This window comes from Struthio camelus, chromosome 6, assembly GCF_040807025.1.
Source record: "Struthio camelus isolate bStrCam1 chromosome 6, bStrCam1.hap1, whole genome shotgun sequence".
In the NCBI taxonomy this organism is placed as follows: Eukaryota; Metazoa; Chordata; class Aves; order Struthioniformes; family Struthionidae; genus Struthio; species Struthio camelus.
In genome coordinates, this window is record NC_090947.1 from 4,976,351 (window position 1) to 4,993,555 (window position 17,205).

General features: G+C 43.4%; 1 protein-coding gene across 15 annotated transcripts in view; it reads left to right on the forward strand.

Moving 5' to 3' along the window:
• The window catches only part of FN1 (fibronectin 1), a 57,167-nt gene that overhangs the window by 13,364 nt on the left and 26,598 nt on the right, over positions 1–17,205 (forward strand). For all 15 annotated transcript variants that reach the window (XM_068947857.1, XM_068947869.1, XM_068947864.1 and 12 more), the window contains exons 11-22: positions 657–785; positions 2,471–2,614; positions 4,969–5,090; positions 6,404–6,581; positions 6,738–6,914; positions 8,614–8,742; positions 8,865–8,954; positions 9,512–9,706; positions 11,129–11,401; positions 14,729–14,995; positions 16,152–16,246; positions 16,733–16,901. In XM_068947857.1, coding sequence (XP_068803958.1) covers positions 657–785; positions 2,471–2,614; positions 4,969–5,090; positions 6,404–6,581; positions 6,738–6,914; positions 8,614–8,742; positions 8,865–8,954; positions 9,512–9,706; positions 11,129–11,401; positions 14,729–14,995; positions 16,152–16,246; positions 16,733–16,901 — 1,968 coding nt within the window. The remainder of the gene's footprint in view (positions 1–656; positions 786–2,470; positions 2,615–4,968; positions 5,091–6,403; positions 6,582–6,737; positions 6,915–8,613; positions 8,743–8,864; positions 8,955–9,511; positions 9,707–11,128; positions 11,402–14,728; positions 14,996–16,151; positions 16,247–16,732; positions 16,902–17,205) is intronic.

The following is a 17,205-nucleotide window of genomic DNA, read 5'->3' on the forward strand; positions in this document are numbered from 1 at the left end:
TCATTGACCCCAATAGACTGATACCATTGTATTTTAGCCTGGGATCTGGTTACTGCTTTTTGAAGGCAGAGCTGATTAGCAGGCACCAGTAGCATCTTGGACATAAAATACATCTGCTCTTCTCTTCAGATTACAACAAAGCGTAGCAGAGAGAGCTGGCGGCATAAAATCACAATGAGGTGCAAATGTCCTTATGATATCTTTAGGAATTTGGAGTAGCCGTTTTCTCCTTGTGCAGCTCTAATGATTTCAGCCAGGACTCACCAAGGTATTAGTCTAGACCTTTCTAAGAGAAGGCAGTGAAAGAATTACTGTGCTGTTTTAGTTTCTTTCACATGTGGAGACTCTGTCATAGGGAACAATCAAGCAGTTCTGTAGTTTGAATAATGCTTAGTATTTTGGTCAGCATCCTACAGACCTTTTTGCTGCAAGTGGTGCTTATTTGCTCCCTGGAACCTGGCAGCAGTGGTGTGGGTGTGTGCCCCGCGCTGGTCTGTGATCCTAAATATTGGAAGGGCTCTCTTGCAGGGATGAAGCTTGTCATGGTCAGCCTCTGTAAGCTGCTCAAGAGGAGGGAACTGTGTGCTAAGCAGAAAGATTTTGCCTTTACACTTCAAGCTCTTGCTGACAAAGCCTCTCTGCTCTTTCTCAAACAGACCAGTGCATTGTGGACGGTATCACCTATGATGTGAACCAGACATTCCACAAGCGTCATGACGAGGGGCACATGCTGAACTGCACGTGCTTTGGCCAGGGTCGGGGCAGATGGAAATGTGATCCTGTTGGTAAGTTGCCAGTTGTTCCCACTTGCCAAACGCAGACTGTAGCTATGCAAGAACTGGTCGTGCTATGGTGAAAAAGTTGTGTGAATTTGAACCTGTGTTGGCCCAGTTTCTTCCCTGAATTGCACAACTCCAAAACTGGAAGTAACACTGTATTTATTGGAGGGGTAAGTAATAGAGGAATCGTAGTTCTAAGGAGGTGAACTTGAGCTGTTAGTCGTGCAACAGAAGTCGATGATGCTGCATTAGCAAGGGATAGTGGCAACATACCTCTTAAAGTGTAACACGCTCTAGCGGCTGGGATAACGGGGCACATTAGCCCCACACTGGGCTAAATTGCCTGAATTCTGGTATCTGGGCTGAATTCTGGTATCTGGGCTGAATTCTGGTATCTGAACTGTCAGCTTGGTAGGTAGGGGTCTCTGGCTGATTGCTGATAAATCAATATGGAGCTAGGTAGTGATGCTAGAACCTGTTTTTGCTTCCTTTCTTTCCTAAAACTTTTCAGTCTCCTCACTGAACTGAGAAAGGAGCACCAGCATATATGAACTTACCGTGGACTAAATTGATTTTTTTTGGCTGGCCTTTGTTCTGGCAAAGAGAAAGCTCAAGATGAGAACATGTGTTAATAACACTCTGGAGGTTAGCTAAAACCATCATGGTTCTGTGCAGGAATGAAGAGATTTCATCTTTTCTGCCTCCCCCTCCCTCCCCAGTGAACCTAGATTGGAAGATAAGACCTGATTGTTTGTTTTTTGATTTGCAATTACTAAATCCAAGAGAACTTTGAACTGTTGCCAAGAGAATCTATTAGAAAGCATTAGTGGTTAAACTCTGCTTTATTTACAGTACTATGTGTATAGGTTTACTGGAGGAACTCGGATTGCAATGCTCCTGAAAATTACTTTTTTAAAAAGGGGGGATAGGAGATGAGTTCAGCAATCTTCTGAGGTGCTGTTGATTTAATTTTGTTGTCTCTCTGAACTAGGCTTCTGTTTGTCCAAGCAAGCATAGTGTTGGTTCTCACCGAAAATTTCCATTGAGCCAAAAATAAAAACATAGGTCAGAGTAGGAAGTGTGTTGAAGCACTGATGTTGTGCTGTATTTACACAAGATAAGCTGATTTCAGGATTTGATCTCTCCTCCTGTGGTTCATGCAGTGGTAAATCTGGAATGACTCTGGTGAAAATTAAGGGGTCATTTCAGACTCACAGTATGACTGAATTCTACTGAAGCCAGTAGGAATTTTGTCATTGATTTCTTTGAGAGCAGCAAGAGCAGCCTGGCTCAGCTTTGGATGAGAGATGAACTTACTCAGTTGACTGGAGCATAATTGGGTTCCACAATTGTAGTGACAAATGAATCCTTTCTTGAAGGACCCTCCCCCCTGTTGACTTTACTGGGAAGCTTGTCAGGTGGACCTGTATGTGCCCGTACTTAACAGTATTTTGAGAAATGTATCGCCGCTGAATTAGCCTCCCAATATCTGACTTAACACATGCAGTGATATATCAAGGACCTTGATCTGAGATTCAATTTCTGTTGCCACTTTCTTTGTATGTAGTAATGTTTGCAAATAAACATTGGTGTTACTTTTTGTGTAAAGGTGTCTTTTGGTTTTTGGCTTAGCTTTGCCATGATAGTTTCAATAACGTGTAGTGTCTTAACTGTCTCTTTTATGCCTTTAGATCAGTGCCAAGATTCAGAAACTCGTACCTTTTACCAGATCGGAGATTCATGGGAGAAGTACGTCCACGGTGTCAGATACCAGTGTTATTGCTATGGCCGTGGTATTGGGGAATGGCACTGCCAGCCACTGCAGACCTATCCTGGTAAGAAACCCAGCAGACAACTCATCTGAGTAAGACCTGAGGAAAGCATTCCCCATCCTTCACCTTATTAGGTTTCTGTATGTCATTCCATATCACTTTCAACTCCTCATAAGTGGAAGTGATTTCTGCTGCATATCCCAAAAGCAAACATGTGATTTGTGTAGCTCTCCAGGCCTTCTAATGGTTTGTAATCTGCAGGTCCTCCCAAAGTTGGGGAGTTTAGATTGCCTCTTGGTATTTAGCAGTACCACATCTGCAACCTTCAGTTGCTATTGCCTAAAATTTTAGGCATGTGTGATCTTTCGTTTCCCACTCACTGCAGAAGCAAAATCCACCACAGAATGAAGCCTTTTCCCTGATCATTGCCCTGAAATTAAATATTTGAACTTTTGTTTGCCCAGCCAGTTCCAGGAAATCTTTACAGACAGTCAATGCTTCTATTTGTTGGTTTGTTCTGTTTCTGTTCCCTGAACAGAACATGATAAGAGGAATCTCTTTACCTTCCTGTTTAAGGTTGCAACTGCCAGTGTCTTACTCCGAATGAGATGAAATATTAAGACTATGTTGTTGTGGCTCCTCTTCTGGGAGGAGAAGACTACACTCAGGTCATTTGTTTCCCAGCTCAACTCCTAGCATAAATATGGAGGAACTCGATCAGAACTGGGTATGGCAACTTCAGTGAAGAGCTGATTCTCAGTTTTCATATCAAGACAGGTTAAAAACTACCAGTCGGCTCAGTAGCTGCAATGTATTTGTCCCCTAAGTGCCCTTTGAGGTCGGAGAGGGAACCTGAGGCTGATCATCTTGTGCAGAGAGAGGGTTTTAATTTAGGGGTCCTAGCTGCAGGAGGGGACTAGCACCTTTGAAATCTGCTGCGACTAAATGCCTCACATAGATGAGGTGAGTACCTCTTCTCTGTATGACTTGCTTCGCATCATATGGAAGGTCTTTGCCTCAGCACAGTATTTAGCCAGACCTATACCCCGCAGCCTTGTCAACAACCTAGCTGCCTTTTTATCTGTGGCCATACAGCCAGAGAGCCAGGGACAAGGAATAGGACACGCAGCAGACAGAACCAAGGTCTGTCTTTCTTAGAATAGGAAGCAGCCTTCTCTGTCTTTTTTTTTTCCCCAGGAGTTTCTTTACTGGGGCTTGCTGAGCTTCATTGACTCCTGTCAGACTGCTAAAACAAACATCTCCCTGAGCTATGTGAAATATGCACGCCTCCAGACTGGAGACCAGGGCTGTGGGCTTTCTTTAGACATAAGAGTGACTGGAAATGTGTAAATAAACCTCATCTAGTGTTTCTGAATGTAGGTTTGGGGTTAGATGAGCTTTGAAACATGCTGCGTGTGGGCACAGGTTTGTTTGGTTGGAAGTCCTGTTAAATATGGGGCAAGTATATATCTTACACAGTTGTCCAAATAAATTATAAATAGAAGTGTGTGCGTGTGTGTTTGTGTGTAAGAGGTATTTAATGGCTAAAACAACACATTTTCCTGGAGATTCTAGGCTACTTATTGCTGATATTTTCTGAGAACCAACGTGTGAGTGCAATGCTGCTAAGCCTTCAGTGAGAGCTCCCCATCAGGCAGCGGGAGGGACTAAAAGGAGAACCACGGGATCGTAAAGCCTTTCCTTCTCTACTTAGAGAGCTCTGGGGGGAAAATATGCTTGTGGAGCCTAATCGAGCCAAATGTGTAAACAGAAGAAATCAGTAGTCTTAAGCATTAGAGCACTACTGAACTTGTATTTTCATGTGTTTATGGGTCTGATTTGTCTTGAGCCTTCTGCTACCCGTCTGGTTTGGTATGTGTGTTCAAGACATGCCTCATCACCTATGAAGTGCTCCAGAGTCACGAAAATCCAGTATTTTAAACTGATTAGGAAATGCAGTAAATGTGGTAGTGTCTCTTAGCAGGAAGTACTCAAGATCAGATCATGAATTTGCCTTCACCATGCCACAAGACAACTTGGCAGTGTTTTTTTTGTTTGTTTGTTTGTTTGTTTGTTTTTTAATTAATGCCAATTGCAGAAGATACTAATTGATCAAAATAGTCAGGTACTGAGAAGCTCCCTCCCTTTGAACAATTACTTTGTTTTACAGACTCCAGTTTTCTGTTTCGTTGATAACTCATGGGAAATTCATCCAAACAGCACGTGCTAACTCCAGCACCGATTGTATTCACCGATTCATCAGTTTTCTGTTGAGCACTAAAAGCATTAAGGACAGAATGAAAATACGACTTAATTCCATTGTGTATAGTGAGCCACACTCTTCCTTTTCGACTCAGCAGCAAAGGCAGAAGGAAAACATCCTCACTATGTTGAAAATGGAAATCTTTTTATTTCAGGGGCAACTGGACCTGTTCAGGTGATCATTACAGAGAGCACAAATCAGCCAAACTCCCACCCCATCCAGTGGAACGCACCTGAACCGTCTCACATCACCAAGTACATTCTGCGCTGGAGGCCGGTGAGTGCCACGTTCCTCCAGACCAATAGCTGTACTCTGAGTCCCAGAAACACATAGTTCTTAAAAGCACAAGGCTTTCACCTGTGGAATCCTCATTTAGTTGTTATTTCCAATGAGAACTTGCATGTTCCTTCATGAAGATTCCCCTTTTATTCAAAAATGTTTTCATTTGGCCCTTTCTGGTGGCTGAAAGAAATGGCTGACATTTTCAGCGGGCTTTAGTTGCTAATTAGTGTCCTTGTCCTGTCAAGGATGACAGTTACTTTGAAGATCAAAGATGGCCAGTGCTGTATAAATACTTGCTCTTTTCATGCGTCTGCACTACTGGTCACTGTTTATGAAGGATCTCATTAACCAAAGCTCTAGCACACTAGGTAGGCTAACTTCATATCCTTGCTCACTTTAAGTAATGTAAATCCATATGAACGTTTCCTCATCCTAAGAAACACTGTTTTAGTACCATGTGCATGTCCAGAGACAACTGGGATAGCTGTAAGGAGGTAAAAACATGTAGGGTATGAAGATATAAACAGCCAGCATGGGATTAAACAGTCATCTCCCTTCTTTTGTAAAGTCTAAGCCGAGGCTGGTTAACCGCTGCTTGTTGACTTATTCACGTTTGAGGAATGATTTGTTTTAATCAATGCAGATGAGTTGTGTTTCAGTTCCCCAGAGCAGAGTTTCACAAAAGACCACTTAATCATTAGGAGCGTTAGTACCTCAATGCTGTCTGTTATTGAAGAGAACAATAAAGGCCCTGATCCAAAGCCATTAAAGGCACTCAAGTCTTTCTACAGTCGTAAGTGTATCTTGGATCAAGGCCTGAATGAAATGGACTTTAAAGCGCTGGGGTACAAACCTCAGAGAATGGAGCCTTAGTGTTGAGCTTCCCAAAGAGTTCAAACGCAGGGTAAAAGGGAAGAACTGTTCTGTATATTGTTTTCAGATGATGGCTTAGAGCGTTATTGCGAACAGCCTTCAAATATGCATTTTTCAGCCATTTCTTGTGGCTTATTGAATTTTTGATAAAAGAATGATTTTAGTGTATAGATTACAAATAATGCTCCTTTTAAGGTTCAAAGCTAGATTGCTTTGGCTTTACCCCAGTAAAACTTAATCACCCAAAATGCTACTAGCCCTGCTTCCTCATCTGCCTTTCTCATCTCCTTTGACTTGACTTGCATTAACTGTTCCGGTCATACCTGCGTTCAGATATCACAGTACTAAGTAACCATGCAGCAGGTTAGGTCCCTGGAAACCTCTGCCTGCAGGCTGTCGAGTCTCTTAAGATATGAGTGTTCTTGTTTTTGCAGAAAAGTGCTGGAAAGCACTGGAAAGAAGCCACCATCCCTGGTCACCTGAACTCCTACACCATCTCAGGCCTGAAGCCTGGCGTGATATATGAGGGACAGCTCATCAGTGTTCAGCAATATGGCCATAAAGAAGTCACTCGTTTTGATTTTACCACAACCAGCACCACAGCAGTGACAAGTAAGTCAAACAGTGGCATAGGAGTGGCACCCAATAATACTCAATCTCCCCATGTAGTAGTTTCCCTAGTCTTTTTTCCCTTTGACATAGTACTGATGTGCATCCCAGTTAATATGCAGTAGTAGCAATAGTTATTTAAACCTCTTCTCTTTGTAGGCAACACTGTTTCAGGAGAGACAACTCTTCTTCCTCCCATGGTTGCTACTTCAGAGTCTGTCACTGAAATCACAGCCAACAGCTTCGTTGTCTCCTGGGTTTCTGCTTCTGACACTGTTTCTGGATTCCGTGTTGAATATGAGCTGAGCGAGGAGGGTGATGAGCCGCAGTATCTTGGTGAGACAGTGTTTGAGTCTACTAGACCACTACATTGCTTACAGTAGATGGCTGTTTTCTGTGACAATCTGTATACCTAGGGTAAAGAATGAGGATCTCGCTGTCAAGTGATTTTAGTGTGATTAAATTAGCATGTAAGAGAGGTTGTACTAGCCCAGATTAAAAGCTCACCTAGTTCACTGCCCTCTCCTCATCAGTGGCCATAAGTTCATGCCGAAGGAAAGGCATGAGAACAAGGCAAGTATGTAGCAGAACGTCATAATGCCCTTTCAGGATTCTGCAGCACGTCAATGCTCTCCCAGGCTCCTGCAGTGAGAACTCCCTGAGACAGAGGTAGCGTCCTTGTTTTAATAAGTGTGGATAGATTTTTTTTTTTTTTTTCCTCTCCCTTCCTCCCATGACTTTCTTATTTGCGACTCTCATAAACTTGGTAGCTTCCACAGTATCCTAAAGTGGCAGCTTTGCAGCTGAGAAGAGGACCAGATCTGGGTTTTTTTGAACCTGCCACCTGGCTAATTTTCCTTGCTACCCCTTTGTCCTTGCATCAGAATGGACAGAGAGCTATCTTCCCCATTTGCTGTCTCTTGGCTACTTGTTATTTCATAGATCCTCTGTCCTAGTCCACTCTATCAGTTGTTTTGTTTGGATCAGATCATGCTCGCTTTTGATAACGTGGCATTGTAGCTAAGCCAGGAGACTGGTTAAAGGCACTGGACTCACCTAGGAAGTGAACCCTTTTATTTCTATGTCTACTATAAAGCCTATGTCGCCACACAGAACTTTATCTTAACCTTTTTTCTTATTTCCTTTCTTAATGGTGATATCTTAATCACCATATATCTTCCTTTCATAATAGCAATATCTTACTAGGATTTGAAGTTAAAATAGCTATTAGGCCATCTGTGTGATGGAACAACGTGAGAAAAAAAAATAATCCTTTGACCCAGTAATTCTCCCTGGACTGCTGCCCTTGCTGAGCTTGCAGGCTTGGACTTATGAGTAGGAATGGCTTACACTGGGACTGCCAGCAATGGCATCACCTTCCTTATCTGTGTACTGGCTACCCAGACAGCCAAGTTGTGTTGTGAAGAAGCTCCTAAGCTCATCTGCTTAGGAGAGGTTTTAAGGCAAACCAAAGGCAATTCCCTGTTTCCTTTAAGACGCTTGGCTGCTGTCTGGCTAGAAAGGAGCTGCTTCGTAGGGAATTTCCTACATCTGGAGTGTAGGTGGATATCTGGGGGAAGGGATGGGGGGAGAGAAGTTGATCAGCCCTCATCATGTCATTCATCCCTGCTCATGAGTCAGTCTTTCCGCATGAGCTATTCACGTGAAAAATCTTCCAGGTTTTTCTCTGTTGAAAATGTGACAACTACAAGTGTGAAATAAGTACTCAGATGAGATGGCTAAAGGCCAACAGAGTGCAGTGGGGTACTTCTCCAGCTTCCCTGCCCGTATTACAACCAGCCTTGCTTTCCTAGGTGTTGCCTGCTTGCTTAGTGTAGAGAACTGTCCCAGCTCTTCATGTAATTTTTCTGATGTGGATTAAAGACGTGTTACAGAACAATCACTCTTTTACCACAAAAAAAAGAAATTATTCAGCCCAGATGGGAGGAAAGGTCTCTCAGTTATCTCACTTGGTGAGAAGACAGGAGAATTGCTAAGGTGCTTCTGTTCTTTCTCTCTTGCCTTTCTTTCTTAGATCTTCCAAGCACAGCCACTTCTGTCAACATCCCTGACTTGCTTCCTGGTCGCAAGTACATCGTTAATGTCTACCAGATCTCTGAAGAAGGAGAGCAGAACCTGATCTTGTCTACTTCACAGACTACAGGTATGTGTGGATGGGTGTCGCTGTAATTGGAAAGCTGCTCTTCAGTGAATTGTTTGCTCAATGAATTTTTGTCACATCACATCCTCACACTTGCTGTCCTCCTCTGTTATTCCCTTAAACAGCTCCTGATGCACCTCCTGAGCACACTGTGGAAAGCGTAGATGACACATCAATTGTCATTAGCTGGAGCAGACCACAGGCTCCGATCACAGGTTTGACTAACTGGAGCACACCTATTTTACACTATTGATGGAATCTGAAATCTAGCAGAAAGAAAAAGTGTAACTCTGGGATGGATGGTGGGTACGTTAATTCTGCCTGGTCTAGGAGACCAGCTGGAAAGCACATGAACAGTCCAGCACTTGCTTGGCTGAACATACAGCTGAAAGGTTTTCGCTGTTTGAACCTTATGATTCAGGTGGCTGGATGCAAAATTATTCATACTGGATTTGGGTTAAGTAAACAAGCCTTCTCTATGTATCTGTCAACCAGACCATCCCATAACAAATGTGAGAACTGCATAGACTCTAAATATATATGTCAAAGCTCAGGAATATTCTGATCCAGATCAGATTGTGCATTACAAGGCATTACGAACATATGATCTATGGACAGGATTTCAGCAAAGGAGAGTCAGAAGTGCCACTGACGGTTCAGGTTTGTTTTTATGAAACCTCAGTGGGGAGATCCATTTAGTTCTCATTTCTAGTGTTCCTTGTGCTGGTTTACTGACTGTGTCCGAGGATTAAATATACCTCTCTTGCTTTAGGCTACAGAATTGTCTATACACCCTCTGTGGAAGGCAGCAGCACAGAGCTCAACCTGCCTGACACCGCTACCTCCGTAACGCTCAGTGACTTAATGCCAGGCATTCAGTACAACATCAGCATCTATGCAGTGGAAGAAAATCAGGAGAGTACTCCTGTCTTCATCCAGCAGGAAACCACAGGTGTCCCACGCACAGGTAATGACCAGCATGTTCTGGATATCAGTCACTCAAAGGATTTTCTGGCAGCACGTGGAGCCAAATAGCAATGCAAGTTAGCATTGCTCTAGCTAAACGAGTAGTGTCATTGAATCCTTGAATGGACTCTTAACTCTGTTTATTTTCTTTTTTTTGTTGTTGTTATTATAAACATCACTAATAATAGGGTGCTATAGCAAGGTCCTATCTTTCTTATGGGCTGACGCAGCCATTGCTTTGCATTCATAGAGTTGTAATACCTAGGGACCAGACTGCAGGGATGCCAAAAGATTGATTTTGCATTGTAAGGCTGTGTCTGTGGAAAAGAAAGATCAGAGTTTCCTAAGTTGTCCCAGGGGGATTATGCTAAGAGATCTTACAAGCCTGGTAAATCATTTTGGCTCAGTATTTGGGCTGCAGATGTTTAAGGTTATGTATTTAGATACCACACTACAATACCTGACTTCCCCCTCTCCCTTTCAGACTTAACCATTATTTTCCACTGCAGTTAGTGGAGATGGGAGATTGCTCAGCATTGACTGATGTGCCAGAATAAGACCATATGATCTAAACTTGAGGCACACACATTTGAAAAAGTACTGGTTTCAGGGTTCTGTAAGTAGCCAATTGGATTGAATAGGCAAACCAAAAGAAAGATAGTGAGAGAATTGGGATCTGATGTGGTGACAATGGAATTTGATGGTCCTGCAAGTTACAAGCACATGTGTTTGCAAATGGGAATTTACCAGGAATGAACTCAGCTCAGTCATCTTATGGTTTGGCATCTGTACTTTCTGAAAATGTGCTTTGGTTAACTTCAGAGCAGTATCAGTCCTAATTTAAAGAAACCTAATTTGAATGTAGGAATTCAATGGTGCAGTGCTGTGGGCCAAACGGAGGAAACTGGATTTTCTCTTTGACTCCAGTATGGCCAGATCAGCCCCTGCATTTGTTTAATTACAAAAGATGGGTTTTAAGTTGATTATAGACATTCTGACCATGCCATGGGTTTTTAAAACACTCTCCTTTAATTTTCAAAAAAAAAAGTTATTGTATCCAACCCTTGGAGAGTACTTTTTCAAGGTTTTGGTTCTGCATATACTTAAAATTCTGCAGCATAGTGCGTCTGGTTTTCCAGTTCTTTCTGTGACAGCAATATATCATCTATGGCTCAAGGCATAAAGTACTTAAAGCCATGTAATGTCATTTTCAATGTGCAGTCTGCATGAATATTGTCTGGGAATGTGTGTATATATGCTTAAGGTAAGGTTACCATGGCATTTTTCTATTTGGTAAATATTCTTGAGCTATCAATTGTTCAAGGAAAACTCCTTTATTTTCTTCCATACCATACTCCTGTGGCCTGTTCTGCTAATTGTTCAGGACGCACTCTAACGCTCTGAATTGTCTCTCTGCTCTCAGATGAAGTGCCTTCACCCAAAGATCTGCAGTTTGTGGAGGTTTCGGATGTCAAGGTCACCATCATGTGGACCGCACCAGAGAGCACAGTGTCTGGCTATCGGGTAGAAGTAATCCCTGTCAATCGCCCTGGCCAGCATGGCCAGAGGCTGCCTATTACCAGGAGCTCTTTTGCTGAAGTTGTTGACCTGCTCCCAGGAACAACCTATCTCTTTAAGATCTTTGCTGTAAGCCATGGCAGGGAGAGCAAACCTTTGACCGGAGAGCAAACCACCAGTAAGTGTCATTCCTTCCTTTTCTCAGCCTTTTGAAGTGAGTATTTCTCTGTTGCTTGGAGAAACATATAAAGAGAGCACTTAAAATGCAACAGTTCTAGCTCAGAAGGTATCCCATAAGTAGGATGACAGGCCTGGGAATTCATTCAGTCAGACAGTGATCTCTTCAGCAGATTTATACTCCTCCAGGGCTTTCCAATGGGAGTTTAACTCTCATGGCACTTTAAAACAATTTCATATGGCTGGAATTCAACTTCTTTATTACTTGCTGAGAATTGATGGGCCCTGCAGTTCTTTTACAGCAGAGATCACAGCCTGCGATTTCAAGGATACCTCAGGGCAGATTTCGGTATGACTTAGGAGCCTTACTTAGACTGCTCTGAAAAATCCCTTTCTCCTTCCTGACAGCCACATACCTGTTTGGCTCTCACTGTCTTCAGCAGGAGTAGTACACACTAGCAAGGACTAGTAGTGCCGTACACACTAGTAAGGCCAGGACTTGTCATTAAAGGGGCTGCATTTCAGCTTCACCTGGCCTGGCTTTCCATATACTATCTTGCCACCCCAGAAATTTCAGGGTGAAACCTGAGGAACTGGTTTGCAGTAATCTCAGTGTCTTATGGACAAGGGCCACAGGGAGTGCATATTTTTGGGGAAGGGTCATGCAGGATCTCTCAACCTGGCTGCTAATGATCAAATAGTGGTGCAACATGTCACCTGTGTGAGGCTAGGGGAGAAGGAGAGCGTGTACTCTGGCAGTCACTGCTTTCTGCCTTTCAGAAGTGCAGAGAAGAAGGGAGCAGAGGCTGGGTGAGATGTAGGTTTTCAGTGGGAAGAAGAGTTAGCATCCATTCTGTGTAGTTGTCTCTGTTCTTTCTTGATCCAGGAGAAGTGGATCAGACAGAACCTGGGACATGGTGCACTTGAACAGATCCTGTTTATTGGGGGGTAGAGGGGTGACTCAGTGTTAGTGCTGCTCTTTGATGAGGTCACATTATCCATAGGGCCAAAATTCAGCTCCCTACATCATCTGCTGTTCTGACACTTCTCAGCCTAACACATATAAAGATGAGAGGAAAGGAAAGTAAATGTGGTAACTTATATTTCTATCAGCGTGGCTTTTTTCACTCTGTTCGCTTATACCTGTAAAATTAGGGGCCATGGACAGTACTACTTCCTCTTACCACCTCCCTTGACTGAATGGGGAGTATGGAGCCCTAAATTTGTCTTTTAACATAGGAATCTGATCTGAGTACAGCACAGATACGTACACCCTCCATCCTCTTTCAAGTGGGGCTTTCAAAAGTGAGGATGTGACTTAGGAGTCTGAAGTCTATTGAAAGCGTTTTGAACAAGAAGGGCTCAGTTCAGCTAGATCCGTACGTTTCTGTGGCTGCTCCCAGGAGCCTTGGCTAGGCCTAGAGCCCCTCTGAAAATGCACTCAGAGGTGTACATTGGTGCATAGACATTTGATTCAGATAGAAGAGGCCTAGTAACAAATATCTGGGATCATTTTTCATAGGCTATGATCGTCCGCTTAACTGCTTTGCCTAAACCACATTTCAGAAAGTATTCACTTAAATTGCATCCTGTAATCGAAAGTCCTGGGAAAAAGAAATCATTTAGAGTTCCCAAGGAAAACCCTGCAGCAAAAGTCGCTTCCCACGGTGTAAATGCAATTCTCTTTTTGGCCTTCCGTTAAAGAGCAGTCTACAAATAAACTCTGTGTGTGTGTGTGGGGCTCTTTCTTTTTTCTTTAATCTGAGGAGAGGAAGTGATAGAAGCCTAATAGAGCTGGCAAATTAAATTGTGCAGAAAGTAAGTGACTGTAGGCTACAAAGCAAAAAAAGATGCGATCCTTGTCATATGGGAATTAACACAGATCTAAGTATCAAGAAGGGATATAGCAGATTCCCAACCCATTGGTTGGCGATGAGCTTAGGGAGGGTCACGCTCGCTCTTTGTCCTTTAGGACTGTATTGGCCCCATCTCTGGAAGTGGTAGAAAAAGGGAGTCCTTACTTCCTCTTTCCTCCTCTCCAGTCAAGTAAAAAAGGAAGAAAACAGTAGCTTTTTTGGGCAAAAACTGCTTTTCACTGAAACGCTCAGATGGCATGAATCCAAACTCTTCTGAGGGGAATGGTTGATGAAAGCTAATTTAATCACAAAAATAATATTTACTCAGGAAAAAGGCATTTGCCATCAAAAAAAGAGCATTAAAAAAACCCCTTCTCACTGATCTTAGTTTCAACATATGATTATGGCCTAGAAAAGGTAGGGAAACTTGCCATGTAGACACCATAACTCTCACTGCAGCCAGTGCTACCAGTGCCTTTGGTGGGAGAGAACTGCGAAAGTCTCTCTCCCATTCGGAGCCTCATCCGATCTCACAAATGGCTCAGCCGAAGGTAACGACACTTCTGCCATTCACTGGACTCAGCGCAATACTAAAGAAACCGTGTCACTTCAAGCTCTTGTTTATGTGGCTTTCCGGGTTAGCAATTTCAGCGGCTTCCCCAAGGTTGCTCTGTATCCAGAGGTAGTTATAAAAGGGGAGGAAGTCTGATAAGAGCTGCTGCATGAGTCTCAGGGGAGAGATGAGCATGCTTAGAATATTTTTATAGCGAGTTCCACAGTGTGATTATTTTAAAGTACATCTAGGAATTGTTTTCCTCCAGAAACTCATTGACTGTTATTTTTATATTAAAAGGGCAAGGAGTGGGTTTTATTCCCCCTCCCTTTTGGAAAAGGGGTTGGTGGGGAGTGGACTGGGCAAAGAATTACAAGAATGATTTTGTTTTAAAAATGAGCTAAACTGAAGTTAGGTTTCCTTGCCTGGGCTGAAGAGTCTAAACTGAACTAACTTTTAAAAAATGCTGAGCTTTCATGAGAAACCATTGAAATTCCCAAGAGCTGTTGGATCTGTCTTGGCTCTGCTGTGAGCCTGCCTTCCCCGTGGGATGGCATGTATGGCGGGACCCAAATGAGCATAGCCCAGAACATGCTGATCTGCCTGGCTCAGCACTCAGTGGCACGTGGTGATTTCTGCTTGGAGCCCAAAAGCAGGGTAGATGCATTTTACCTGAAGGCACAGAGACGTAGATATAGTTATTTTGCTTCTAGTTCCAGCTTTCCCATGATTTCCCCCCCCCCGCCATCTTTCTCCACTGCTGTGTTATATTCATGCCCTAAGTGAAAAATACAGGCTCAGGAGTCTCTATTTTCAAGTGTGGAAGTGGACCTGCTTTGGAAGTGGAGGTGACACGCAGGCATGTTTTGGGAGGAGTTAAGCTGGAAAATTCATGCACATTATGCTTTTTCTTCCCCAGAGCTCGATGCCCCCACCAACCTGAGATTTCTCAATACCACGGAGCACACAGTGTTAGTGTTGTGGACACGGCCCCGTGCTGTGATCACAGGCTACCGGCTAACTGCGGGTCCCACAAGAGGGGGCCAGCCAAAGACCTACAATGTGGGACCTTCTGCCACCAAGTACCTTCTCAGGAACCTGCAGCCAGCCACTGAATACACAGTGTACCTTGTGGCAGTTAAAGATGACTTGCAAAGCAACAGAGAGACTGGAGTCTTCACAACTTGTAAGTGCAATAGATACATATTCTTCTCTGATGCCCTGGCCTCTCTTCAAAACTGCAGGCATGTGCTGAAAGTGGCTGTTGTGATTTGGTTCACAGAAGAGCTTTTGGAACTAGCATCCCAACAGAATTGCTTGGGAAATACTCCCTCTCTGAGCTATTTGGCAGGGAAAAAGTTGTTTGCATCAAAAAGCTTTCAGTAAAAACATATTTCAATTTTTTGGTGATTAAAAGCAAAAATGGAAACTGACTACTAATACCTCAGTTTTTGGGAACTGAATGACAAAGAAATTTAATTTTACTTGATTTTTCCAGTTGTTTGGTTTTGGTATGACAATCAAGGAAAGCAAACATTTCCATAAAATGAGCAAGGAATAATTAGCCTATGATTCGTATAAAACCAATGGCAGTCATTTCTCAAGTCCAACTGTAACATGTAAGGCAGATTAACTGCAGATATAGAAACTGACAATAATATTGCATTTTGTCCATTTTTGTATTTCAATCCTTCATACTTATGCTGTTCGCTTGAAAGAAATATTAAGCGAACTGTAGAAGTAAAGGGAGTTCTGTAAGAAGCAACACATACTTCTAGAAAGAACAGATAGATTCACTGCTTAAATAATGATGAAGCAGTCATATAAATTAACAAAACTCAAATGAAACAGCCCTCGCTGTTCTTTGAACTCCCTTTTGCTATGCTGCCCTCAAAAGTATTGAAGGTTGGGTGAGGGATAAGATGGTCCTAGCTGGGACAAGTGAATGACAGAAAAGGGTCTTGTTCTGGTGATTGAGTGGCGTATGGTGGACGAAGGAAAAAGCTGGTTTTTGAGGAAAAGTTTATTGACCATCCCAAGAACAACACTCCCCAAAATATTGGGGTTGGGTGGACAGAGGACTGATGATGCCCACCTCAGTGCCTTGGTTTTCCTCAGGAACAAAAGCAACACCAGCTGTGATTAGACCACTTGCATACTGTGTCTGTCAGAAGGTTCAGCAGACAGAAATTGTCTGTCAGATGCCCCCAAACCACTGGATTTTCAAAAGTAATACAATTCAGCATCTTGCTTTTGCTGTTTGGGCTGCTATGGGTCAGGTTTTCCAACTGTTCAGTGCCACCACAGCAGCTGGATTTCAACTCTGTCCGTTCACTTCACAGATCAGCCTGTTGGCTCTGTTCCTCCTTTTAACACAGAAGTGACTGAGACTTCTATTGTCATCACCTGGACACCTGCCCCAAGGATTGGCTTCAAGGTAGGAAAAACCAAAGTCCCATGTTTCTTTTCCTCTTGCTTAACTGTGGTAGGGAGGATCAACTAAAGCTGATGTTATGGACCACGGTGAAGATAGTAGCACAAACGGCAGAGGTGCAAAAGACATGCTGCTTACAGAGGGCAGGGCTAGGGATCACCAAGGACAATGCGAGTAGTCCTCTGGGCTTCAGGTCACGTTCACCAGTGAGAGCTTTCGTGATCGAGTCTTTCCATCTCTTGCAGTTACATCTCCACAGCCTGTGTGATGGTGGGTCCGTGAATGCTTATACCCCTAGGGTTCACACCCCTGGGATAGGAAATAACCCAACGTGAGCGTAGGCTACCTAAAACACAAGTTCAGGATAAATGGTTGGCATGAAGCATACAGGCCCATGCTGCTCTTGTTGGATGATGCATCAGAATGCTGATAGTTCTGCAATAGGAGCACACGAGACTGAAAAGCAAACTGTTTGTGGCTTCTCTGCAGCTGGGTGTGCGCCCAAGCCAAGGTGGAGAGGCTCCCCGGGAGGTGATCTCCGATTCTGGCAGCATCGTGATATCTGGCCTGACCCCTGGAGTAGAGTACACCTACAGCCTCACAGTCCTGATGGACGGCCAGGAGAGAGAGACTCCGATCGTCAGGAGAGTGACTACACGTATGACACGTTTGCTTTTCTGTGGTTATTCCTTACATGTGCTTCCCGTGTGCTCTCCAGAGGAATGGCTATCTTCTGGGCACATCAGTTCTAGACCTTTCCTCCCATCTCAGTCCAGAAGGTGTTTTTCTTTTGGACACATAGGTGACAATAGCACTGGTTCATGCAGTGCGGGCACATAACTTCAGGAAAATCTTTTTAGCTAGTTTTGAAGGGTGAGGATATAATCGGGGGAGAGGGGATGCTGAGGGAGTTCATATGACTCTCATTGCCATCAATGATCCATTTATCTGAATGCTTGCAG